The following is a 23,954-nucleotide window of genomic DNA, read 5'->3' on the forward strand; positions in this document are numbered from 1 at the left end:
GACAAAGCTTCACTCTGTCTCCTAGGGTGGAGTGCAGTGGTCCAATCTCAGCTCACTGCAACCTCTGCCTCCCAGGTTCAAGCGATTCTCGTGCCTCAGCCTCCCGAGTAGCTGAGATTATAAGCGTGCACCACCACGCCTGGCTAATTTGTGTATTTTTAGTAGAGACTGCATTTCACCATGTTGGAAAGGGTGCTCTAGATCTCCTGACCTCAGATGATCCACCTGCCTCAGCCTCCCAAAGTGCTGTGGTTATAGGCGTGAGCTACCACACCCACCTGGGCCGGGGCTTTCTAGTGGGTGGCTGGGTGGGGGAAAGGGCTGGAGCCAACATTCCCTTCTGCTCCTTCCGCGCAGAGGGATGGACAAGCTGTGCTGGAGAATGTGTCAGAGGATGGCAAGGAACTTTCTGGCTGCCTAGGGAGACAGCAGAACCCAGGTGAGGGACAGGGTGGGCTGGGGGCCTCCCAGGAGGAGGGGAGCGCTGAGCCTTGCGTTCTAGGCTTCAGATGTGGGGAGTGCCTAGCGGGGGGGCCTTGAGGAGGCAGAGGAGAGGGGAAGGGACCTCCCAAGGCTGGGGGTTTCTGCAGGGGAGCAGACTTCCAGGGCCAGGGAGCTCAGAGCATTGCTCACTGTTAGGGAGGGAGCAGGGAGGTGCCAGGGGCTTTCGCTCCCTCTGTCCCTCCCTCAACCCCACCCAGACCCTTCCTTACCTCAATCCTTACCAGGCCACGCACTGGAAGCCGGTTGGTTTCTGCTCCGTCATTCCATTCGGAAAGGCGACCCTGAACTTCGAGCCCACGTTGTTGACAAGTTCCTGTTGTTGCCCTTCCATTCCGGATGGGACCCTGACCACGGAGGCCTCTTTTACTTCCAGGATGCTGATGACTTCTGCCCCACCCAGGTGGGAGAGCACCCAGGGCCATGACCCACCCTGTTTTAAGGCTTTCTGCCCAGGGAGATTGGTGCTTCTTGTAGAGGGTAACTTGCGGAGGGATTGGAACCTAAAGGCCTGCTGTTGGCTTCTGTGCCAGTGTTACCGGAAAGGGGTGGCGATCCAGACCCCAGGAAAGGTTCTTGGATCTCATGCCAGAAAGAATTCAGGGCAAGTCCATCGAGTAAAGGAAAGTAAAGGAACAAAGGAGTGGCTACTCCAAAGTCAGAGCAGCCAGGAGGGCTGCTGGTTGCCCGTTTTTTTTTGGGACGGAGTTTTGCTCTTGTTACCCAGGCTGGAGTGCAATGGCGCGATCTCGGCTCACCGCAACCTCCGCCTCCTGGGTTCAGGCAATTCTCCTGCCTCAGCCTCCTGAGTAGTTGGGATTACAGGCACGCGCCACCATGCCCAGCTAATTTTTTGTATTTTTAGTAGAAACGGGGTTTCACCGTGTTGACCAGGATGGTCTCGGTCTCTTGACCTCGTGATCCACCCGCCTCGGCCTCCCAAAGTGCTGGGATTACAGGCGTGAGCCACCGCGCCCGGCATGGTTGCCTGTTTTTATGGTTATTTCTTGATGGCAAGCTAAACAAGGGGTGCACTACTAATGTCTCCCCTTTTTAGACCATATAGGGTAAGTTCCTGACGTTGCATGGCATTTGTAAACTGTTATGGCGCTGGTGAGAGTGTAGCAGTGAGGACTAACCAAGGGTCACTCTCTTCACCATCTTGGTTTTGGTGGGTTTTGGCCAGATCCTTTACTGCAAACGGTTTTATTAGCAAGGTCTTTGTGACCTGTGTTTTGTGCTGACCTCCTGTCTCACCCTGTGACTCTGAACGCCTTCACCATCTGGGAATGCAGCCCAGTAGATTTCAGCCGCATTTTGCCTAGCTCCTGTTTAAGATGGAGTTGCTCTGGTTCACACACCTCTGACACCAGTCCTCCCCAGTCCCATGTTACATGGAGGCCACCAGGGAGCTGGTGAAACGCTGATGCTCAGACATACGTCCTGTTGCTCTGGGGCCCTGTTGTCTCTGCAAGTATCTACATGTCAGGAAGCTGATGCCACTGGGAGGGTCCTTCAGAACCTCCAAAGATGTCCTGCAATTCAGCTCCAGTGCTTGGGCCAAAAGAGACAGAGCCAGGTCTGGAAAGTTGGGGAGGGGAGTGTCATGCTGAGATGCCCAGCTCTGCTCTCTCCTCAGCTGGAGTGGGCCATGAAGCTCTGGTGGCCGCACAGCGAAGCCATGATTGCCTTCCTCATGGGTTACAGTGACAGCGGGGACCCTGAGCTGCTCCGCCTCTTCTACCAAGTGGCTGAGTACACCTTCTGCCAGGTGAGCACTGCCTCCTTGTCCCCTCTAGAGGCTGAATGGGGGAATGAGGGGAGTCTGGCCAGGCTGTGCTCTTGCCCTCTTGCTGGGCACAGTCGCTCAGCTGGTCTGAGAGTTCCTAGAGCCCCAGTGCTGTTTGTTCAGTTAATGACGCCCCTGCCCTCCTAGAGCTCGAATTTTTGTGGCGGGTGTGGGTGGGGGAGCAGACTTAGGGTTGGTGAGTGACAGCTGTGGGGATAATACCGCTGGAGAGGGTTGTGGGGGGCTCCTTCCTATGAGATGGCAGTGGGGAAGCACTGAGCAGGGGCCGAGCCAGTCAGCCTGGGAGTGAAGATAAAGGCAGAGTGGCCAAGGGACGGACTCCAGCTGCCTGGTCTGATTCCCTTGTTACTTTTGTCCTGGGACTTGGAGAGAGGGTGTTGTGGGGCAAGCCTGTAGGGTATACGGCAGAAGCTGAGACAGCAGAGGAAGCTGTAGCTGTCATCCCAGCCAGTGAGGGCTGGCCTAGGTGGGAGCTCGTGGGGACCAAGGGCTCACAGTCTGGTGGAACGGCAGTGGGATTCCTGAGTCTCTGGTGCAGAGGGAAAGATGTGGATGGGCCATGAGTGTTTTCAGCTCATAAGAATGTCGATGCTGCCGAGCACAGTGGCTCACACCTATAATCCTAGCACTTTGGGAGGCTGAGTCTGGAGGATTGCTTGAACCCAGGAGTTCAAAACTAGTCTGGGCAACATAGTGAGACCCCCATCTCTAAAAAATCCTTTTTAAAATTAGCTGGGTATCACGCACACCTGTAGTCCCAGCTACTCAGGAGGCTGAGGCAGGAGGACTGCTTAGTCCCAGGAGTTTGGGGCTACAGTGGGTTATGGTCACACCACTGCACTCCAGCCTGGGTTGGGCAACAGAGTAAAAGTCTGTCTCAAAAAAAAAAAAAAAAGAGTACAGATGCTGCTGAGATCTATGAGGCAAAAAGGGACATGGGGGCCCAGCAAAGGAGACAAGAATCAGTGGTGACATAGGAAGAAAACCAAGCCAGGGACCCCCCGAGGCCCAAGTGCTAGGAGCAGAGTGATAAGCTGTCCTGACTGCTGCCCAGAAGGCACCTCGAGCTGCTGAGCCCAGGACAGGGCACAGCACCCAGTGGTGAAGGCCTGGGTGGTGAACGAATGAATGAAGATGCGTCATGTGTTTCTAAAGCCATGACTCCGACTGCACTGGTAAACCCCAGTGCTGGGAGGACTATAGCAGGAGGTCTTGTTCTGGGGTCTGTGGGCTTTGAAACCCTGTGGGGGAAATCGCGTCTTTATTTGTACTAACCTCTGACTGAAACTAGCATTTGCTTCCACTATGAGTGGAGGCAATGAACCACATTGGTAACAGCAGTGCCTGGCTTTGTCACCAATAGAAGTCCCAGATGTGTTTATATTGCATTGCAGTTAGAGAGGCATCTGCCAGTGTCACATATGCTCATCACTACTTCCAAACCACGGGGGTTCTTAGACCTGCAGCTACATCTTCATATTTAATGCATTCATAAAGTATGTATTAGGGACCACCAATTTTAACTCTAAAATGAAATTGAAGGAATACATTTTAATGTGATAGAGATGACATTAAACAATTACAAAAGTTATAATCAACATGTAAATCGGCTGGGCATGGTGGCTCAGGCCTGTAATCTCAGCACTTTCGGAGGCTGAGGCAGGCGGATCACCTGAGGTTAGGAGTTTGAGACCAGCCTGGCCGACATGGTGAAACTCCATCTCTACTAAAAATGCAAAAAATGAGCTGGGCTTGGTGGTGGGCACCTGTAATCCCCAGTACTCCGGAGACTGAGGCAGGAGAATCACTCGAACCCACGAGGTGAAGGCTAGAGTGAGCTGGTATCATGCCACTGCACTCCAGCCTGGGTGAGAAGAGGGAAACTCCATCTCAAAAAAACAAAAACAAAAAAACAAAAGAAAAAACAGGTAAATCATTATGCACCAACCAACATAAGAGAATATAGAAGGCAAAAATCCAGACATTGAAGGAAATTCTTCTTTACCTTCCTGTGTCAGACCAAATAGTCAGAAAATAAGGACTTGAACAATGTAACTCAAAAGATAAAATGAATACAGATAGAACTAGTTTTTTCTTTTTCTTTTTAAAATTACTTTAATCTTGAGTTATGTGTGACTCAGAACTAGTTTTTTCTTTAATTTTTTTTTAGATAGGGTCTCTGTCACCCAGGCTGAGTGCAGTGGCACAATCACAGCTCACTGCAGCCTCAACCTCCTGGGCTCAAGCCATCCTCCCACCTCAGCCTCCCAGGTAGCTGGGACTAAAGCTGTGTGCTGGCACACCCAGCTAATTCTTTAATTTTTTTTGTAGACATGGGGTCTCACTATGTTGCCCAGGCTGGGCTTAAACTCCTGGCCTCAAGTGATCCTCTCACCCCAGACTCCCAAAGTGCTGGGATTACAGGCATGAGACACTGTGACCAGCCAAGGACTAGTTTTACCTCCCACAAAGAATACACCAACTGTTTACACCTACAAACAAGAACACCAATTCTTATGGGCCACAATTTAAAGAGACATTTTCATGGTGGACTTCAGTGTAATTGATTCCATGATCCTTTTGAGAAGGGGCCGAACTGACAAGCCTCCCTGAGACAGATGCCCTTTGGAACGCTCGTGAAGAGAGAAGGAAAGAGAGTGGAATGGGCACTGGGCAGGGGCAGAGGGAGGATGAGATGCATTTGGGAAAAATGGTGAGCCAGGATACGCGTGAGATCTCTGCTGGACATGCACAATGTTTCATCTACTGGAAGACAGGCCAGTGCAGGGAATGGGAGCTCCAAGGGAGTCACTTATGAAGAGTTTCATGACAGGTCATCGCCTCCATCCGAGTTCTTCGTTTCTTTAAATCAACGTAACCAGCAGCACAATCAGGACAGAACGTTTCTACATCCCAGGGCAAGGTTCTTTCATTTCACTGCAGTGTCTCGTCCTCTTGCCCAGCTGGTTATACAGTTGCAGCCTGCCTGCTTCGTCCACTCCTGCTTTCATCTTTGTGGAGCATGCGGTGTTGCGGTTAAGATCGTTGGTTCTGGAGCCACGTTACCTGGGGTCAACCTGGGCTCTGACCTTGGGTAGAGCTGCAGTGGCATCTGGGCGGGTCCTGCAGGCGCTAGCTGTCACTGTCTCTGTTATTCCAGTTTCGCGATCCCGAGTACGGGGAATGGTTTGGCTACCTGAACCGAGAGGGCAAGGTGGCCCTCACCATCAAGGGAGGGCCTTTCAAAGGTGAGTGGGAGACAGGGCGGGGACGCAGGGGTCGCGCATCTCGGCGGCTCCCGGCCCTCACCACCCGCCGGCCTCTCCTGCCTCCTCCCACAGGCTGTTTCCACGTGCCGCGGTGCCTAGCCATGTGCGAGGAAATGCTTGGTGCCCTGCTGAGCCGCCCGGCCCCCGTCCCCGCCCCCGCCCCCGCCCCCGCCCGCCGAGGCGCGGAATAAAGGCTGAGTCTGCTCCACCTGCAGCTGTGCGCGCGTCCGCGTCTGTGGGCTCGCGGGAGGAGGGCTGCCGCGCCGAGGGAGGGGCCGGCTCCAGCTCCGGGGCTGTGTCCGCCCCGCCCCGCCCCCCCCCCCCCCCCGGCCCGCCCATCGCTGATCGGCTGCTTGCATTGGCCCGCCCCGCGCACTGGCCTGTCCCGGGCATTGGCCAGCGGCCGGGAGGACTGGCCCAGCTGCCGTGCACTTCCGGCCGGTGGCCGGCCCGGGGCGCACCGCCCCTTCCGCTGCCGCCCAGCTAACCCAGCCCCGGTCCCAGCCTCCGCCGTCCCGGCGTCGCTTCGGAGCGCGGCGGCAGCTGACTGCGCTTTCACGATCCGCTGGGACCCGCGAGCCCCGCCGCCGTTATGAACATCCGCAATGCGAGGGTGAGCGCCCGGGACGGGAGGCTGTCCGCGCCGCGTGGGCGCCGGGCCCGGTGGCTGCTGCGCATGCTCCCGAGGGCCCCGGCCGAGCCTGGCCCGGTGGCCCTGCGTGGGCCTGCGGCCTCCGGACCTCTGAGACTGGCCTAGCCCGCCGAAGAGGCAGGGTCGTGGGGCAGGGGCTGCGATTCCCTCCTGTTTACGTGATGTCGGGCCTCCGTTGGGTGGGCTCCGGGAACCTCCAGGCGCCCACGCCTGTCCCTGTGCTCCGGACGTTGAGCAAAGTCAGATCGTCACAGTGCCTGCCCAGCCCCGGGGGAGGGGGGCCGAGCAGACGACGGGGAGCAGGCTTCTCACCCGTGGTCACAGCCGCCCTTGACTGAGCTCCTTCCACTGCCCTCCTTCCCTGCAGCCGGAGGACCTGATGAACATGCAGCACTGCAACCTCCTCTGCCTGCCCGAGAACTACCAGATGAAATACTACTTCTACCATGGCCTCTCCTGGCCCCAGGTGGGCAGCTTCTGAATTTGGGTGTGGGAAAAACCAGGCCGAGGAAAATCCAATCAGGCCATCTCGAAGGGAGTGGACAACTCTGTCAGCCCACAGGGCTTTATGGTCCATGACTTCCCGGGTGTTTTCAGCTCGCAGGCAGGGGCAAAAGAAAAGAAGGCGCCTGAAGGGAGCAGAGAATAAGGGCAGGATCCTCACATTGTGTTTTCTTTCCAGGCATGGGGAGGGCACAGTGTGGCTTGGGGCAGACCAGGTCACCCAGCCTGGAGGTGGTGAGCTGTCATACAGCTCGCCACTTGTCCAGCTTCTGTCCCTGTAAGGGCTCCTCCAGCTCCACCACGAAGTTTTCTCATTCCCCTTTCCTCTCTGTCACCAGCTCTCTTACATTGCTGAGGACGAGAATGGGAAGATTGTGGGGTATGTCCTGGCCAAAATGTGAGTCATCAAGGAGGAAGAGAGAAGCTACACGTGTCTGGTGGATGCTGCTGTGGGCTTTTAAAAAAATGAATAGGCTTTTTATTTTCAGTACAGTTGAAAGTTTTTAGAAAAGTTGAACAGAAAGGATGTGGAGTTCTCATCTAACCCCACAGCACCCCTCCCTGCCAGTTTCCTCTGTTAGTAGCCTGTTGGATTTGGGTGATCCATTTGTGACAAGTGACAAACGAATGTGATTTATTATTTGTTTATTTTTGAGACGGAGTCTCACTCTGTTGCCCTGTCGCCCAGACTGGAGTGCGGTGGCACGATCTCAGCTCACTGCAACGTCTGTCTCCTGGGTTCAAGGGATTCTCCTGCCTCACCCTCTCTAATAACTGGGATTACAGGCATGTGGTACCACACCTGGCTAATTTTTGTATTTTTAGTAGAGACGGTGTTTCACCATGTGGGCCAGGCTGGTCTCGAGCTCCTGACCTCAGGTGATCCACCCGCCTTGGCCTCCTAAAGTGCTGGGATTACAGGCGTGAGCCACTGCACCAGGCCGATATATTATGAACTAAACCAACAGTTTACATTACTGCACTTCTCTTTGTGTTGTAAGCCTTATGGTTTTGACCAAATGGCATGTGTCCACCTTGTATTATCACAGGATAGTTTCACTGGGTTCCACGCATTCATCCCTCCCTCTCCTTAACCCCTGGCAACCACTGATTTTTTACTGTCTGCATAGTTTTGCCTTTTCCAGGATGTTATGGAATTGGAATCATACCATATACAGCCTTTTCAGCCTGGCTGTTTTTCACTTAGTAATATGCATTTAAGCTTCTGCCTTGTCTTCGCATGGGTTGACGGCTCATTTCTTTTTTTCTTTATCTTTTTTGAGACAGGGTCTTGCTCTGTTGCCCAAGCTGCAGTGCAGTGGTGTGATCATGGCTCACTTCAGCCTCAACCTCCCAGGCTCAAATGGTCCTGTCACGTCTGCCTCCCAAGCAGCCGAGATCACAGGCATGCGCCACCATACCCAGCTCATTTAAACTTTTTTTTTTTTTTTTTTTTTTTTTTGAGACGGAGTTTCACTCTTGTTACCCAGGCTGGAGTGCAATGGTGCGATCTCGGCTCACCGCAACCTCCGACTCCTGGGTTCAGGCAATTCTCCTGCCTCAGCCTCCTGAGTAGCTGGGATTACAGGCACGCACCACCATGCCCAGCTAATTTTTTGTATTTTTAGTAGAAACGGGGTTTCACCATGTTGACCAGGATGGTCTCGATCTCTTGACCTCGTGATCCACCTGCCTCGGCCTCCCAAAGTGCTGGGATTACAGGCTTGAGCCACCGCGCCCGGCCATCATTTAAACACTTTTTTTGTGAAGATGGTGTCTCACTATGTTTTCCGGGCTGGTCTTGAACTGCTGGGCTCAAGCGATCCTCTTGCCTTGGCCTGCCAAGTAGCTGGGACTCTAGGCGTATGCCACCACACCCAGCATGCATGGGGATTTTAGGCAGCAGAGGGTGGCAGGATGGGCTGCGCCGATCCAGGAGGCTCCCAGCTCTCCCCCAGCTGGGGTCTTAAGTGGCTGTAGGGCCACTTAAGTTAGCCTAGAGTTTGCATGTCCACTCTACGTATGGCAGGGGGTGGGGGTGGAGGTGCCTTCACAGAGCTCCTTTGCAGCTTCTCCTTCCTCTCTCTCCAGGGAAGAGGACCCAGATGATGTGCCCCATGGACATATCACCTCATTGGTTTGTAGAGTCCACCCAGGCTCTGGTGGGGGTGGAAGTGGGGGTTAGTTGGGGCAGCCCTCAGGGTCCCAGCCCCTCATCCCCTCTCTGCTCTTCCACCAGGCTGTGAAGCGTTCCCACCGGCGCCTCGGTCTGGCACAGAAACTGATGGACCAGGCCTCTCGAGCCATGATAGAGAACTTCAATGCCAAATACGTCTCCCTGCATGTCAGGAAGAGGTGGAAGCTGGGCTGAGGGAAGGGGGATTGAGGGGAGAGATGCTGCCTTGACGGGAGTCCTGGGGGGCCTTGGCTTTTGGTGAAGATCCGGGAGGTGGGATTGGTGGGAAGGAGGGACCAGAGGGAGGGGCAGGACCTGGACGTGCTACCCCTGCCTGGCCAAATCCGTGCAGCTCAGCAGTGCCTTGTTCCCCTGCAGTAACCGGGCCGCCCTGCACCTCTATTCCAACACCCTCAACTTTCAGTAAGTAGATCTTGGTATTTGTAATAGGTTGGGGCTGGTCCCAGGTCTGGCCATCAGGGCAACTGAGACCAGCTGAGCTGCCTCCCAGGCAGGGGGTGGGCTAGCTATGGGGAGGAGGCTGTGGATCCCAGCGCTGCCAGGATGCCTCCACACTCACTTGGTGGCTGATGGTTGAAAAGCCAGCATGGGGACAGCACCTGCCTGCTGAAATGTGCTTGGTGTGTGTTGTGATGGAGGAGCTCTGGCCTATGCTGGCTGAGGCTGGTGAAGGGCACAGGGTTGTTTAATCATGTTTGGGAATAGAGAGGTGTGGGTCTGTGGCATGAGCAGATGCTAAGGAGCAGGCCTCTGTGTGACCAAGTGCCTGGAAGCATCTAAGAGAGAGCAGAAGCAAGGAGAATGCATGTTCAGGAAGAAAGGGCCGGCGACCAGGTGGCCTAGTGGACGGGGCAGGTCTGCTGAGGACCAGGAGACCCCGTGTGCCCGGCCCAGGAGAGAGAACTTGGCAGTCATTGTGCCCAGTAGACAGTGGAAAAAAGTGCTTGCAAGTGAAGCTGGGGTGGGCTGCCTGTGGAGGGATGCTAACTGCACTCAGCACCTGTTTAACTGTTGGGAAGGGTGGTGGCCTATGGGCTGGGTGCTAGCAGGAAGGATCTGTGACCCAAATGAGGATGTCTGGTGGGAACTGCTTTGTAGTGAAGTCAACAGTCCTCATGTCTGAGGTCTAACAGGGCCAACCTTCCAGGGACATGGCCACCCGAGCCTGCACGCATACCTCCCCAGTGCAGGCCAGGCCGTGCTGCGTAGGCATGCCTGCCCTTGAAAGGGCTCACCCTCTTTCCTGCGTTCTCATAGCTGTGGTGAGGCAGCTCAGTAAGGGATAGGAAGCAGGGCAGAAAGGGAAGGGGAAGGCTGAATTCAGGGCTTCAGCTCACAAGAAACCACAGAAGGGGAATCCTTAGTAGCCAGGCCAAGGACACAGAACAGGGGCAGGACAGGGGTGGGGCGGGCCACTGTTACCTGGAGCCTTTGCTGGAGAGAGCAGAGGGCAGGCCGCACTGGAAGTGGGGCCACTGGAGGATTCTTTCAGGCTGGACTTGCTGTCTCAGGATGGAGCCTTCAGGGAGAAAACATGGCACCTTGCTTCAGTAGCCATGATGCCAGGAGCAGAGGAGTATGTGCCTCGGGTATGGGTCTTCCTCCTTGCTCTCTGCCCTCTGCCCCCAGGATCAGTGAAGTGGAGCCCAAATACTATGCAGATGGGGAGGATGCCTACGCCATGAAGCGGGATCTCACCCAGATGGCCGACGAGGTGAGAGCGCTGCAATGAAGCCAAGCAAGGCCAGTGGGATCGGCCCTGCGGGCGGTGGGGAGGTGGCAGCACTTGGGAGCCCTGGGACAGTGGCTGGAGGCAAGACCAACTTTGGGTGCCAGCTCTTGTGGCCACATTGCCAGGAGTCACGGCCTCAGTTTCCTAGGCTGGGTTTTAGAGGAGGCTGTCTGCCTAGCAGCAGCCTGGAGGGCGGTGGGAGAGGCAGAGGAAGGAGGCTTTTAGAAGGGAAGTGGGACAGCTGGGGACCAGTGGGTGGCCTGTCTGCTCAGAGGTAGTTCTGAGTCAGGGTTCTGCCCAAGGTGGCAGGGCTGTTCAAGGGCAGCACTTGGTCGTGGGGGCCTCCATGGTAGTCAGTGAACCCAGGGAGCAGTGAGCAAGGCTCCAGCCAGGTGTCCCCACTCAGTCCCCCGTGTCTTGCCTAGCCCTGCTGCTTCTCATTATGCCCCTCCCCTCAGCCAGTGACAGGTCCAGGCTCCCCTTGTCTGGAAACTTAGGCCCTGTCTCTTTGCTCCTGCTTCTCTCTGGGCTCCTGGCGGCAGCTGAGGCGGCACCTGGAGCTGAAGGAGAAGGGCAGGCACGTGGTGCTGGGCGCCATCGAGAACAAGGTGGAGAGCAAAGGCAGTTCACCTCCGAGCTCAGTAGAGGCCTGTCGGGAGGAGAAGGGCCTGGCTGCCGAGGATAGTGGTGGGGACAGCAAGGACCTCAGCGAGGTCAGCGAGACCACAGAGAGCACAGATGTCAAAGACAGCTCAGAGGCCTCCGACTCGGCCTCCTAGAGCCTGCCCCATCCCTTCCTCACCCCACGAGCTTTCACAATAAATTCGCTCCGTGGCACTGGGGAACTTCGTGTGTGTGTGTGTGTGTGTGTGTGTGTGTGCGCGCGCGCGTGAGCGCGCGCATGTGTGCACGTGCACATTTAGAAGGTGTGTTTCTCCAGGTCCTCTGTCTGGTGGGGATGTGAGCCTCACAGCCTTTTGACCCAGGGCATCCTGCCAGGCCCGAGTAGAAGGGAAGAGCTTTGTGAGAGCCTTGGGGGTGGGACTCCCCAGTCTCATGACCTTCAGCAGCTGTGGCCCCAGGGAAGGAGGCCCTGGACTTCTGGGAGAGACCCTGCCTTGGAGGCCTGCTTGGCCACGCTGAATGTGTTTTGTGCAAGCCTGGGCCGCGCAGGCTCAAAGGTCAACAGCAGGCTCCCATTCTTGGGAAAAGCCCTTTTCTCTCCTAATCACATTTGCTTTGGGCCACAGCAGCTACGATGCACACTCGTGAACTTCAGATGTAGACATCCAACTGCTCATTGGGCCTATCTACAGCTGTCCTGTCTGAGTAATGACCCAGCCAGATGCCCAGTTGCTCAAGCCCCATCAGTGGTCCCTGAGTCCTCCCTCTCCTGCCACCCTAATGGTCAGTGAGTCCAGGATACCTCTTGGGTCTGCTCCGTAACCTGAGTTCGTAGTTGAAAATAATTGATTTTTAGTAAAGTTCCCCCCGTTTCTCCTGTTGACATTTTGTATTATTAGTTGGTGTGTTTGTTTCTGTTGATGAGCCAATACTGATATGTTATTGTAAACTGTAGCCCATGTTTCACATTAGGGTCCTTGTCTGTGTTGTACAGTTTCTATGGGGTTACACAAATGCATAAAGCTATGTATCCCTCATTACAATTTCATGCAGAATACAAAACTGGGTATGGTGGCTCACACCTGTAATCACAGCACTTTGGGAGGCTGAGGTGGGCGGATCACTTGAGCTCAGGAGTTGACCAGCCTGGGCTGCATAGTGAAACCCCATCTCCACTAAAGATAGAAAACTTAGCGAGGCGTGGTGGTGCACACCTGTAATCCTGGCTACTCGGGAGGCTGAGGCAGGAGGATCGCTTAAGCCTGGGAGGTGGAGGTTGCTGTGATTCCAGATCATGCTACCACACTCCAGGGACAGAGAAAAAAAAATACGTAATACATATATATCAAAATCCTGTTTTTCATGGAGTCACCCTGACCATAACGCTCGCTCCTGTGTCTTTACTCCCTCCTATTCCCTCCGGCTGCAAAGTCATCACTTGCTGTCCCTAGTCCCTGGGCGGGCCCTGTATTCCTGAGCCGTCTCTATACACAACATCTCTGCCACTGCAGGTGGCACACTGCTGCTCTGCCAGGTTGAAAATTCGCCATACAGGCCTGGAGCTCGGTTCTCGTTGGCTGGCGTGTCGCACGTGACCAGCAGGCAGCCTGCCGCGGTGGAAGCCGAGCCCAGAGCTCGGCAGGGCGGGGCCGGGACCGGAAAGTCGCGCCTCCGCACGCCCACAGCTCTCCAGTTCCCGGCTCGGGCGAGGCTGTGTTCTGATTGGCTCAAGACGTGGGCTTCCCTTGTATGGGCCAGAGGCGGCGCCCTGTCCCGCCCCGTGCCTGGCGTCAGTGTCTTCCGGTTCGCAAGCTGGCGGCAAGCTTCGTTCCCAGGCTCTGATTGGTTCGGCGGCGCCGAGCTCTGCGCGCAGGGGGTCGGGGAAGGGCGGGCATGCGCACTGCGTCTGCCGCGCACCGGCGCCCGTGGAAGGAAGCTGTGCTAGGCTCCCTCGGCGCCCTCCTTCCTCTCCTGCTCGGCCCGCCCTCTGCCCTCTGTCCCTAGCGGGCCCGATGCCTGTCCGCCGCTCCCTCTGTCCCCACGCGGGCAGGTCCGCGCTTTCTGCGGGCTGCCTGGCTTTAGGATGCCTTGAAGGAACAGCGGAGCTAAGGATAGAGCGAGCAGCAGGTGACAGTTGAGTTCAGGGCGTTAAATGCCACACAAGTGCCCTGAAAGCCAGGGCCCAACACTCAGGTTCTAAAGCACGGGCTGAATGGAGCACGGACTGAGCCCTTTCCTGCTTGCCTGAGCCCTGTGCCTGTCTCTGCTGGGTGGAGGGACCTTTGGGGACCAGTCGGGGCTCGGATGGAGGAGCAGGGTGTGTTGGGGTCAGCTAATGAGGGGCTGGGATCCCTGATTCCCCTTGGCCTGAGGCACTGGTGGGACGTGTGAGTCTCCCGAGCGGGAGCAGGCTGGGGTGTGGGTGCGGCTGTGCGCGCCGTGGGCAGGGGCGCAGACTCTCTGGGCTTGCTGGAGTACTCGAACCTCAGCATTTCCGAGACCAGCTGCTGGAAGTCCAGGTCCTGGGCCTGCCTGGGTCTGGCTAGCTCCCAGGCCTCAAAGCCTCAGGTCCTGCAGACCCACACAACAACGTCTTCGAGAAGGGCCTGGGTACTGGGAGAAGGGGGCGGGGAGCTAAGGGAGTGTTTTTTCCTTCTGGGCAAGAGAATTGCTCATAGTTGAAAGGCAGGAAGTACCTGCACAGCCTCCCCTCCTCCCCAGGTCTGCAGGTCAAGGCCATGTGTGCCCGCATTTGCACAGAGCCTGACTCTGACATCCGTGCACATACACGCCTAGGACCCCTGTACTGGTGCCCGCAGGCCCGCTTTCGGGACACACTCCTGGTGCCCAAGTGCTTTGTCCCTCTCCCCAAGTCTACATGCCAGGGATTTCCCTCCCAGCAAATTGAAGCCAGTTGTCTGCTTGGCATGTCAACAATGTCCTGCGTCCTGCCTTCCCGATTTCCCAGAGAAAAGCTGCTGCCCTGTGGTAGTGGGTGGAGGAAGAAGCCCCACCACCCCTGGATGAGGGAGGCCCCAAACTTGCCCCCAGGGTAGCTAAGACCTTACTCTGAGGGGGCTGCCCCCCTCAGGCCTATGATGGGCAGGTGCAGCTGCAGGGGAAGGGAGGCAGAGCAGTCTCTTCCGGCAGCAGGAAGTGGTAACCGCCTATGTGGAAATTGTGGGGCTGAGCAAAAGGGGAACCAGAGCTGAACCCTGCTCCCCCACCAAGGGGTCCTGGAGGGAACAGCAGCCAGCTGCTGAGGTTCTGCTGTCTGGCGATGACTTTCCTTCTCCTCCCCTCCGAACTTTCCACCCCAGTTCTCAAGGCTCCCTGGGAAGGGACGACCCCATCTGATGTCTGGGGGAAGCAGCAACCCAGGGGCAGTCCAGGGCCTGGAGCAGCAGTGGTGTTCATGTACTCGGGCCCTGTGGGCCAGCGGCCCCGCTGCGAACCGTGCAGTCTGGCAGTGGTGACCACGGACAGACGTCTGGAGGTGGTGGCAGGATTGCAGCCAGGGATACCCGCTTACCTCGGGCTCTCACACCCGCCCCAGCTGCTTGGCAGTGGGGCTTTCGGCACAAGGCAGCCTAGGTGTAGGCCCAGTGGGAGGGGACGACAAGGCCAGGGCACAGCGGGGTTGCAAGGGGCGCCCTGCCCCCAGGAGCCCCTCGCGGGCAGTGCGAGGCCTGGGCCGCCCCGCCCCACCGGGAGCCGCGCTGGGGGCGGGGCTGGGCGGAGCCCGCGCAGGGTGCTGGCCGCAGCGCCCCCAAGTCCCGGCGCCGGGCCTGCTCGCGGCCGCGTGGGAGCAGTGGGGCTCGACGGCGCGGCCGCCAGGCCGCCATGGCCGCTCACGGGAAGCTGCGGCGGGAGCGGGGGCTGCAGGCTGAGTATGAGACGCAAGTCAAAGGTGAGAGGGCGCCGGGCGCTCCCGGCCCATTTCCTGCGGAGACCCCCAAGGTCGTGAGGGCGCTCCAAGCGTCCCCGAACTGACCCAGGGCCCGATGCTCTCCTCAGCGACATCTGGAGGGGGTGGAGGAGGGAGCCTGAGCCCCTTGCGGGCTTCCGCACCACGTTTGGCCTCAACCGCCTGCCATCTTCCCTTTCTCCTTTCCTCTCTTCCTTCGTTTGGTGTCTGTTCTCCTTGGGTCTCTGTTCCTCACCCAAGGCCCAGTGGAGACACTGGTGGCCGCTGGTAAAGGGGAGCCGGATGCACCAACGTGCCCCCAGGAGGCAGTGTTCTAGCTACAGTGAAGCCTACCACCTTGATTTGGCTGGGGAGTGGGTAAGGGAGTCTGGGTGAGTGGATTGGTGGAGATCACCTGGCCCTAACCCTACTGCAGTCCCTGGAGTCCCAGCACCTTTTGCCTCCCTTTGGCACTGAGGGGGATCAGAGGCGAGGGCCACTGTCTCTGGGTCAAGCTGGCGCAGTGAGTCTTGGTTGAGAGATTCAGCAGGGCTTGCTTCTCAGCCTTCTGATATTGAACCTCTTCGGGTTCTGATAAACACCCATGTGCAAATCACATTCAAATCAGCTTTGCAAATTCTTAGCCAATTGCTTGTGCCCATCTTATTCAGGGCATGGTAACTCTTGCAAAGGAAAAAGGCAACATCTCAGCGCCAGCAGCTCCTCCATATCACTCTCAATCACTCCATTTTGCCAATTACGGAAACAAGCTCAGAGAGGTGCAGTGACTCGCCCATAGTCACACAGCACTACAAATTCTAGGACATACAATGCAATGACCCTTGAAGTGCCTTTCAACCCAGAGATGTAGGTTCCAACCTCATTATTCAGTGCAAGCAATTTATACCAAAATATGCCCCAGTCCTCCTCCTTTGGAAGACTCAACCTGTGTCCAGAGCCAGCTTGAGGTAACTACACAGGGCGAGCCAGCTTTCCGAGCCTCACCATCATCTTCTCAGATGGAGGTAATGATCTCCATCCTGCTTCCCCAAAATGCCAGGAAACTGAAAGACTTGGAAAACTTCAATCAGCAAATATGGGTCAGTGATTTCCCACTGAAAAGTTGGGGTTTCGAGCAGGACTGTCTAAGGGTTCCTTGCTTCCTCTGGGTCTGCGTCCCAGTCCCTGGAAAAACATCCTACCATGCTACAAAATGGGGGTCACTATCTTGACACCCTAAATTCTCAAAGGTCAGCATAGCCGTGGTTTTGGAGACCATCATCTCTGCTGTTTTGCTTGTCAGCAGAAGTGAGACTGAATGCCTTGCTCACAGGAAGTGCTGGTGGAGCCTGGCCCTGCTCTGTAATTCAGGCAGACATGGATTCCAGCTCGCCTTTGGCCAGATGTTTCCTATACATCTGTGCTATCCCAGCCCCTCCAGTCCCTCCAGCCCCTCTAGCCCTGGCTTTTTACCCAGAGTAAAAACGATTCAGTGAGGACTCTCCTGATTGCAGATGGCGTCGGTGCCCCACCCTCACATTGGCTCACGGGTCTAGTGGCGGAGACATAGACTTTCCATTGTGATAATAAGCACTGCAAAAGGAAAGTGCAGGGTGCCAAGAAGGGGTCAGAAGACGGCCAGCCCTAGTTTAGGGGGAGGTCAGGACAGGGCATGCTGACGAGTTTGTCTGAACTGAGATCTGAAAGCTCTGCCGGGAAAGCCACCAATGCAATCGACTTGCAATTCACGTTTCCTGCTCAACACCAGTGTGCGTGCCCGGATCTGGACCGGGACATGACTTCCAGTCAGTGTTTGCTGCCGGCAATGATGAAGAAAGGCAGCGGTTCTCTCTGCTGGTTCTTTCTGCACTGTTCAGTTATCATAAGTCCCCAGGGATTGTATTCCTCTGGGGGAAGAAGGGCAGGGCAGGCTCCAGAGGGACGGTGAGGCAAGCAGTCGTCTAAGACCTTTATTGGAATGAAATGAAATTTACTTTTTTTTTTTTTTTTTGAGACAGAGTCTCGCTCGGTCGCCAGGCGCCAGGCTGGAGTACAGTGGCACACTCTCGGCTAACTGAAACCTCCGCCTCCCGGGTTCAAGCAATTCTCCTGCCTCAGTCTCCCGAGTAGCTGGGACTACAGGCACACGCCATTGCACCCAGCTAATTTTTGTATTTTTAGTAGAGACGGGGTTTCACCATGTTGGCCAGGATGGTCTCGATCTCTTGACCTGCTGATCCGCTGCCTAGGCCTCCCAAAGTGCTGGGATTACAGGCTCGAGCCACCGCACCCAGCCTGTGAAATTTACTTTTATCAAAAAAATGTTAAACTGGGCTGGGCGAGGTGGCTCACGCCTATAATCCCAGAACTTTGGGAGGCTAAGGCGGGCGGATCGCCTGAGGTCAAGAGTTTCAGACCCAGTCTGGCCAACATGGTGAAACTCTGTATCTACTAAAAACACAAATACGAAAATTAGCCGGGCGTGGTGTTGGGCACCTGTAGTCCCAGCTACTCGGGAGGCTGAAGCAAAAGAATCGCTTGAACCCGGGAGGTGGAGGTTGCAGTGAATTGAGATGGCGCCACTGCACTCCATCCTTGGCGACAGAGCAAGACCCCATCTCAAAACAAAACAAAACATTAAACTGATTCAGTGAGGAGTCTTCTGATTTCAAATGACATAAGCGCCTACCCCACCCGGCCTTTGTAGCTGACCAGTCAACCACAGGAGGCCAGCGTCTGATAGGATGAGAACACTCTCCATCTGTCTCCCTTGGTACCATGGGCTCTGCTCTGCTTTGTCGGAAGTTCCCCCACCCCAGGCTTCCACTTACACAGCTTGATCCCCTGGTGGGAAGAGCTCTCCTCTTCGGTGATTCCATTGGAAGGGTCAGTCTCCTGGGTCCCTCACCTGGCTAGTCTTGTGGGGGCAGGGAGTGGAGGGGCAGAGGGGTGAGTGATGCATGCAGCCAGGGCTGGGGCACCTGGAGTCGACGGAGCCGAGACTAGGGAGCGGACGTTCTCCAAGAGGAGATTGGAGAGGAGGTAGGAATGCTGGGCAGGCCACACCCACAGGGTCTCCATGCAGCAGCCCCTGGGAAGTCACTGGTGGGACAGAAATCCAACGAGATTGAGCTGTTCCCAGCGGAGTCCTCCCCCACTGTTTCCGGTCTGAAACCCTGCAGTCTTTTGCCTGGACTAGTGCAGTAGCTGCCACCTGGGCTCCACCAGGCAGTGCGGTGGGGCCTGTAAATGAAGCACCTCTCTCACTCGGAGTCCAGCTGGGAATTCTCCCTAGACCATGGGCTCTGTGCCATCTGTCCCTACCAGCCTCTCAGATTGTCCCCGGCACGCCTCGTAGCGGGCTCCAGCTTTTTGCTCCAACGATGCGTCTTGTTCTTGACCACCCTCCTTTAAAAAGAGCTCCTTGCCACCCCCCCAGCCCCTGCTTTGATCTTGCTTTGTGTGTCCATCAGCCCATGGACATGTGTCTGTGCCCCCATTCCAATCCCAGCTCCAGGAGGGTAGACACTTGGTCAACCCTCTTTGCCTCTGTATCTAGAACGTGCTTGTCACAGAATGGGTGCATAATCAACATCCTGCTTAATGAAGAAATCAATTCATGTCCCTCCCTCGGGATGTGGGTGGTGATGAGTAGGTGGGCAGCCTGCTGGCCAGAGGCCGATATGTCATCTTATTTACTCGGGACCTGCTTGGGCACTCAGCAGGTGGCAAAAGCGTCTTCTGCAGGTTGCTTAAACTTGCCGGGCGGGTACTTCTTTGCTTCAGGCCTGTGTCAGGGAAGCAGCATTGCCAAATCAAGCCAGTGATAGGGTGCAAAAGGCTGGCAGTATGGGGCCCTGGGTGGGGCTGTCTGTCTGCACGGGTGGGGGCAGGGTGATTAGGAGTGGGAAGTGGGGACAGAAGACAGGGGCTAGCTCCCTCCCCCAGCCTTTCACTTATCAGGCTGGATCAGCTCTCTCTGGCACGAAGCCCTCACTGTGGACTGCCCTTTCCCCTGGGGCCTGAGGGCAAGGTTCCCCAGCCACTGAGACTGCGAGTTAGCTGCAGGCTTGCCCTGAGCAGTGCTGTGATCTGTGTGCTGTGTATCTGTGTGTTTGCAAGGGAGGCTGCCACCTCCTGGGGCCTGGGTACCAGTGGGGAAGGAAGTGGCAGGGGAAGCCATTCAGGGGCTTTCCAGGAACGACGGAGAGACGGGAAGTCAAAATGAAAGGTGCCTGGCTGGTGTTGGGGTGAGACGGGCTGGGTCTGTGTTTCACCCACCATGGTGGGCTTCACCCTTCCCAGGGCGGCCTTGCTCCCTCTCACTCCGGGCCTTTGCACGGCTCTCCCCTCTTGCTGGGACACCCTTCCCCTTCCTCCTCAACCGGGTGGGTCTGGCCATCTCTTGCTAGCCTCAGCAGAGGTCAGCTGGACAGCTGAGGCCAGATCTGCCTGCAGGGGCCTAGCCCTTTCCTCCCCTCTTAGCTCCTGCCTTCAGCTTATGCTAAGTCCAAAGGAGCCCTCAGAGCAGATGGGATCAGGGTCTGTGTGTCTCTGCCTTTCCCACCCCATGCTGGCCTGGCTGACCCAGGCAGGGCGTGCTGGCCAGGCCTGAGCCATGGTCTCCCAACAGAGATGCGCTGGCAGCTGAGCGAACAGCTGCGCTGCCTGGAGCTGCAGGGTGAGCTGCGGCGGGAGCTGCTGCAGGAGTTGGCAGAGTTCATGCGGCGACGCGCCGAGGTGGAGCTGGAGTACTCCCGGGGCCTGGAAAAGCTGGCGGAGCGTTTCTCCAGCCGCGGAGGCCGCCTGGGGAGCAGCCGGGAGCACCAAAGCTTCAGGTAGGTGATGTGCTGGCAGGGGGGCCATGGCAGGGCCCAAGCTCCCACTCCTGGCTCTCAGTGCCCCTCTACCCCCAGGAAGGAGCCTTGCCTCCTGTCACCCTTGCACTGCTGGGCAGTGCTGCTGCAGCACACTCGGCAACAGAGCCGGGAGAGCGCGGCCCTGAGCGAGGTGCTGGCCGGGCCCCTGGCCCAGCGCCTGAGTCACATTTCTGAGGACGTGGGGCGCCTGGTCAAGAAGGTGAGGCTCTCACCCTGGGCTATGGGAGGTGTTCGAGGCTTTGGGATTGGGAGGTGCTGTGGCTGGGAGGGCACCGGAGGCCAGGTGGGGACCAGGCAGAGTGAACCTGTGTGCCCCCCAGATGGGGCTTGAGCTGGGCAGAACCTCGAGTGCTGGTGGGTGCCTCTCTGAGCTGTGGCGTGCTCACCCTTGCCTCCACCTCTAGAGCAGGGATCTGGAGCAGCAGCTGCAGGATGAGCTCCTGGAGGTGGTCTCAGAGCTCCAGACGGTGAGGACAGGGCTGGGGAGGGGCCCATCCCAACAGTTCAGGGAGAAATGATACTCATTAGGGAGGAAAATCCCCAGACCATCACATTGCCCCAAACCAGGCTCAGGGAGAAGTGTGCACCTAGGGGAGTCCTGGGTTTGGGGGTTAAGGGGCAAAGGCCCCCTCTCCCTAGGCACAGGGCATTAGGCCAGGTGCTCACATGGGATTGCCCAGCTCTGAGGTTCAAGTTCCAGAGGGGCGGGGGTGGAGGGTTGGGGAGTGGCTGGGCTGTGACCTTCAGCAGCGCCGCCTTGCTTTGGGTGTCCCTGCAGGCCAAGAAGACGTACCAGGTGTATCACACAGAGAGCGTGAATGCTGAGGCCAAGCTCCGGGAGGCCGAGCGGCAGGAGGAGAAGCGGGCAGGCCGGAGTGCACCCACTGCCACCGCTGCGGCCACTGAGGCAGGGCCCCTCCGCAAGACCTCCCTCAAGAAGAGTGGGCGGCTGGTGGAGAAGGTGGGCCTGGAGGGCACCTCAGAAGCAAGCCTGTGGGCTATGGGCCCTGACTAGGACCTGCTGTGTTGAGGGGGAGGCAGGGCTGGGTGCAGGGGAGGACTGCACCCCTTCAGCAAGACCCTTCTCACCTGCGAGTGGAAGGCCCGCACCCACTCACCCTGCTGGCTCTGGTGACTTCCCCAGGCTGGGGGTGGGAATGGCAGGACAGTGCCATCAGGTTCCAGGGATTCCATATGGAAGGCTCTTGGGGCCTGAGAGAGCGGGGAGAGCAGTTGTCTGGCCCTGGACAGCCTCATGCAGCCTCTGCACGCTCCAGGCGGGGCCCCTGCAGCTCTGCTGTTCCACCAGCCATCCTGTAAGGTTTCAGAGGGGCGAGAAGACACTTAGGGTGGGTGATCGGGTGACACGCATGGAGAAAGGGTCATCGAGGTGGACCCTGTAGAGAGAGTGGGGAGGTTGAGAAATGCGTGGATGGAGTGGTCAGGCTGTGTGGGGCTGGGGGTGATGGTCTGGGACTCTGGGAGCAGAGGGAGCCGAGCACCTCAAGTGTTCTTAGAGGAAATAGCAGAGTTTGGCTGTGTCGGGGGAAGGTCTCCCTGGCTGCTGTGGTGAGAGTGCCAACTTTAGCCAGGCACGGTGGCCCACGCCTGTAGTTTCAGTGCTTTGGGAGGCTGAGGTGGGTGAATCAACTGAGGTCAGGAGTTCGAGACCAGCCTGGCCAACATGGTGAAACCCCGTCTCTATTTAAAAAACAAAAATTAGCCGGGCATGATGGCAGGTGCTTTTAATCCCAGCTGCTTGGGAGGCTGAGGTGGGATAATTGCTTGAACCTGGAAGGCGAAGGTTGCAGTGAGCCGAGATTGCGCCACTGTACTCCAGCCTGGGTGACAGAGCAAGACTCTGTCTCAAAAAAAAAAAAAAAAAATAGAATGCCAGCTTTAGAACCCAGGTGCCAGCAGGTTCTGTCTCATGGTCCTTGATGATCTATCCCCACCCTTTGGGGTGCTCGTTCCCCCTCAGCCCCAGCCTCCCCAGAGGCCAATGACTGCTTCCAGCTACACACCTGTGTGCTGGCTCCAAGCTGGGTTTCTGACGCACCCTCCGTGGTGAGGTGTCATGCACACCCTCCACTCATCAGGTATCTGTGAATAGTTCTGTGAGGAGTGGCAGAGCGCTGCTGGGTGAACAACCGGGCAGTCAGGTCACCTTCTGGCACTGGGTTGGGCATTCTGTGGACTGTGGCGTGAGGAAGGCAGCAGGACTTCTGGGCTGTGCTGAATTCACGGGACCTGGGGGATGTTGGGTGTAGCTGTCCACAGTGGGAGGGGACGTGATAAAAGGCACTGGCTACATTCATGACCTCGGTGGGCTTGCATTGTCTTGAGTAGCGGCAGGCCAAGTTCATGGAGCACAAACTCAAGTGCACAAAGGCACGCAACGAGTACCTGCTGAGCCTGGCCAGCGTCAACGCCGCCGTCAGGAACTACTACCTGCGTGACGTCTTGGACCTCATGGACGTGAGTCCTTGGTGGACGGGTGGGAAAAGGTGCCCAGTGCCCTGGGGCTGGGAGGCCGAGGCTCCAGGGCCCACACAAGCATGTCCTTGTTTCCCTCAGTGCTGCGACACAGGGTTCCACTTGGCCCTAGGGCAGGTGCTCCGGAGCTACATGGCTGCTGAGAGCCGCGCCCAGGCCTCTCAAGTGCAGGGCCTGGGCAGCCTGGAAGAAGCCGTGGAGTCCCTGGATCCTCCAGGAGACAAGGCCAAGGTGCTCGAGGTGCACGCTATCGCCTTCTGTCCCCCACTGCGCTTTGATTACCAGCCCCACGACGGGGATGAGGTGAGGGTCACCCCCTGCTGGGCTCAGCATTCTTTGGCCTTCACTAATGGCAGGTGGTGGGGTGGAATCCAAGCTCTCCGTGGTCCCAGGCAGTGCAGCTGCTACAGAAGTGTCCAAGGAGGGCAAGACACTTAACTGTTCACCCCGTGCAGCAGGTGGCCATGTGGCTGCCCGTACATTGTTCTAGGCTGGTTTCATTCTGTTTTTAAATTTTGTGACACAAACTTGGGAGGAAATGAACCATACACGCGGTAAGATGGAATCGGTTGTTTTTGTTGTTTGTTTTTTTTTTTGAGACGGAGTCTCACTCTGTCACCCAGGCTGGAGTGCAGTGGTGTGAGCTCGGCTCATGCAACCTCGGAATCGGGTTTCTTTACACTTCTCCCTCCAGCTGCTTTTTCCTTTAGCAGTTCACCCTGATGGGTGTTGGTGATGACCTGGGGTTACATCGGGCCCCTTTCCGAAGACTCCAGCCTCACCAGGGCTTCCGCCGGGACACAGCCGCTCCCAAACCCACCCGTCATGTTCCTAGCTCCACCTCTAGTCTTCCTACGGATGCCTCTGGCGCCCCCTTCAAGCGTCAAGCAGCCGTGTTCCATTGGCCAGTGACGACCAAGCACCACCAGCATCTCCCACAGCCACCACATGCTTCCCTGCCTCTTCTTCTCCCAGCGAGTTTATCCCAGAATTTTTGGCTCAATGAACATTCAATGTTTAAATCACCATGACAACAGGTACTGTTGGCAGCTGTGCCATGTACTATTAGGATCACATGTCCTTCAGCTTGGACAGTTTTTCTTCCGGAATTAATAACAGCCTCGCCTCAGGAATGCTGCTCAATGGAACACTGTCCTCCGCACCAGGCACCCTGTGGGGCCCACCTTCTCCTCTGTGTTGCCCCCAGAGCCCCCCAGTCTGGACGGCTTCACTTCTAGGCCTTCTCTGAAGCTGCTGGCCGGGAGCTCCCCTGCCCGGTGTTCGGTTTCTGGATTCCACGGCAGCATTTCTTGGTTTGATACCCTTGTTTTGGTGGAAGCCTTCACCAAGGGTTTCCTGACTTTGCACATCTGAAAATGTTC

General features: G+C 56.9%; 3 protein-coding genes across 6 annotated transcripts in view; all 3 read left to right on the forward strand.

Annotated features, from left to right (window-relative positions):
- Positions 1 to 5,788, forward strand: part of LOC108294736 (renin binding protein) — an 8,658-nt gene extending 2,870 nt beyond the window's left edge. Inside the window, exons 7-11 of the mRNA XM_017516667.2 lie at positions 358 to 439; positions 729 to 904; positions 2,141 to 2,272; positions 5,472 to 5,559; positions 5,653 to 5,788. Coding sequence (XP_017372156.1) covers positions 358 to 439; positions 729 to 904; positions 2,141 to 2,272; positions 5,472 to 5,559; positions 5,653 to 5,771 — 597 coding nt within the window. The 3' untranslated portion in view covers positions 5,772 to 5,788. The remainder of the gene's footprint in view (positions 1 to 357; positions 440 to 728; positions 905 to 2,140; positions 2,273 to 5,471; positions 5,560 to 5,652) is intronic.
- Positions 5,789 to 5,996: 208 nt separating this feature from the next.
- Positions 5,997 to 11,510, forward strand: NAA10 (N-alpha-acetyltransferase 10, NatA catalytic subunit). Its single transcript, XM_017516672.2, has 8 exons — positions 5,997 to 6,193; positions 6,600 to 6,698; positions 7,075 to 7,133; positions 8,828 to 8,873; positions 8,976 to 9,091; positions 9,291 to 9,335; positions 10,563 to 10,647; positions 11,208 to 11,510. Exons 1-8 carry the CDS (start codon positions 6,173 to 6,175, stop codon positions 11,442 to 11,444), a joined length of 708 nt encoding a protein of 235 aa, XP_017372161.1. The 5' UTR covers positions 5,997 to 6,172; the 3' UTR covers positions 11,445 to 11,510.
- A 1,758-nt stretch (positions 11,511 to 13,268) lies between these two features.
- Positions 13,269 to 23,954, forward strand: part of ARHGAP4 (Rho GTPase activating protein 4) — a 21,803-nt gene continuing 11,117 nt past the window's right edge. Inside the window, exons 1-7 of one of the 4 annotated variants that reach the window (XM_037734285.1) lie at positions 13,269 to 13,416; positions 19,830 to 20,034; positions 20,113 to 20,275; positions 20,481 to 20,543; positions 20,855 to 21,037; positions 22,426 to 22,554; positions 22,654 to 22,875. In XM_037734285.1, coding sequence (XP_037590213.1) covers positions 13,302 to 13,416; positions 19,830 to 20,034; positions 20,113 to 20,275; positions 20,481 to 20,543; positions 20,855 to 21,037; positions 22,426 to 22,554; positions 22,654 to 22,875 — 1,080 coding nt within the window. In that variant the 5' untranslated portion in view covers positions 13,269 to 13,301. Of the gene's footprint in view, positions 13,417 to 13,446; positions 15,200 to 19,102; positions 19,428 to 19,829; positions 20,035 to 20,112; positions 20,276 to 20,480; positions 20,544 to 20,854; positions 21,038 to 22,425; positions 22,555 to 22,653; positions 22,876 to 23,954 lie in introns of those variants that run through there. The other 3 variants (XM_017516678.2, XM_017516679.2, XM_037734286.1) reach the window with 3 other exon arrangements.

The sequence above is a fragment of the Cebus imitator genome, unplaced genomic scaffold (genome assembly GCF_001604975.1).
Source record: "Cebus imitator isolate Cc_AM_T3 unplaced genomic scaffold, Cebus_imitator-1.0 Scaffold599, whole genome shotgun sequence".
NCBI classification, from domain to species: domain Eukaryota; kingdom Metazoa; phylum Chordata; class Mammalia; order Primates; family Cebidae; genus Cebus; species Cebus imitator.

Bases quoted from the DNA above. Each gene is read 5' to 3' on its own strand.
- NAA10 (XM_017516672.2), top strand. From the start codon at position 6,173: ATGAACATCCGCAATGCGAGG. The intron at 7,134-8,827 runs GTGAGTCATCAA...CTCTCTCTCCAG, and splicing joins GGGTATGTCCTGGCCAAAAT to GGAAGAGGACCCAGATGATG. The intron at 9,336-10,562 runs GTAAGTAGATCT...CTCTGCCCCCAG, and splicing joins TCCAACACCCTCAACTTTCA to GATCAGTGAAGTGGAGCCCA.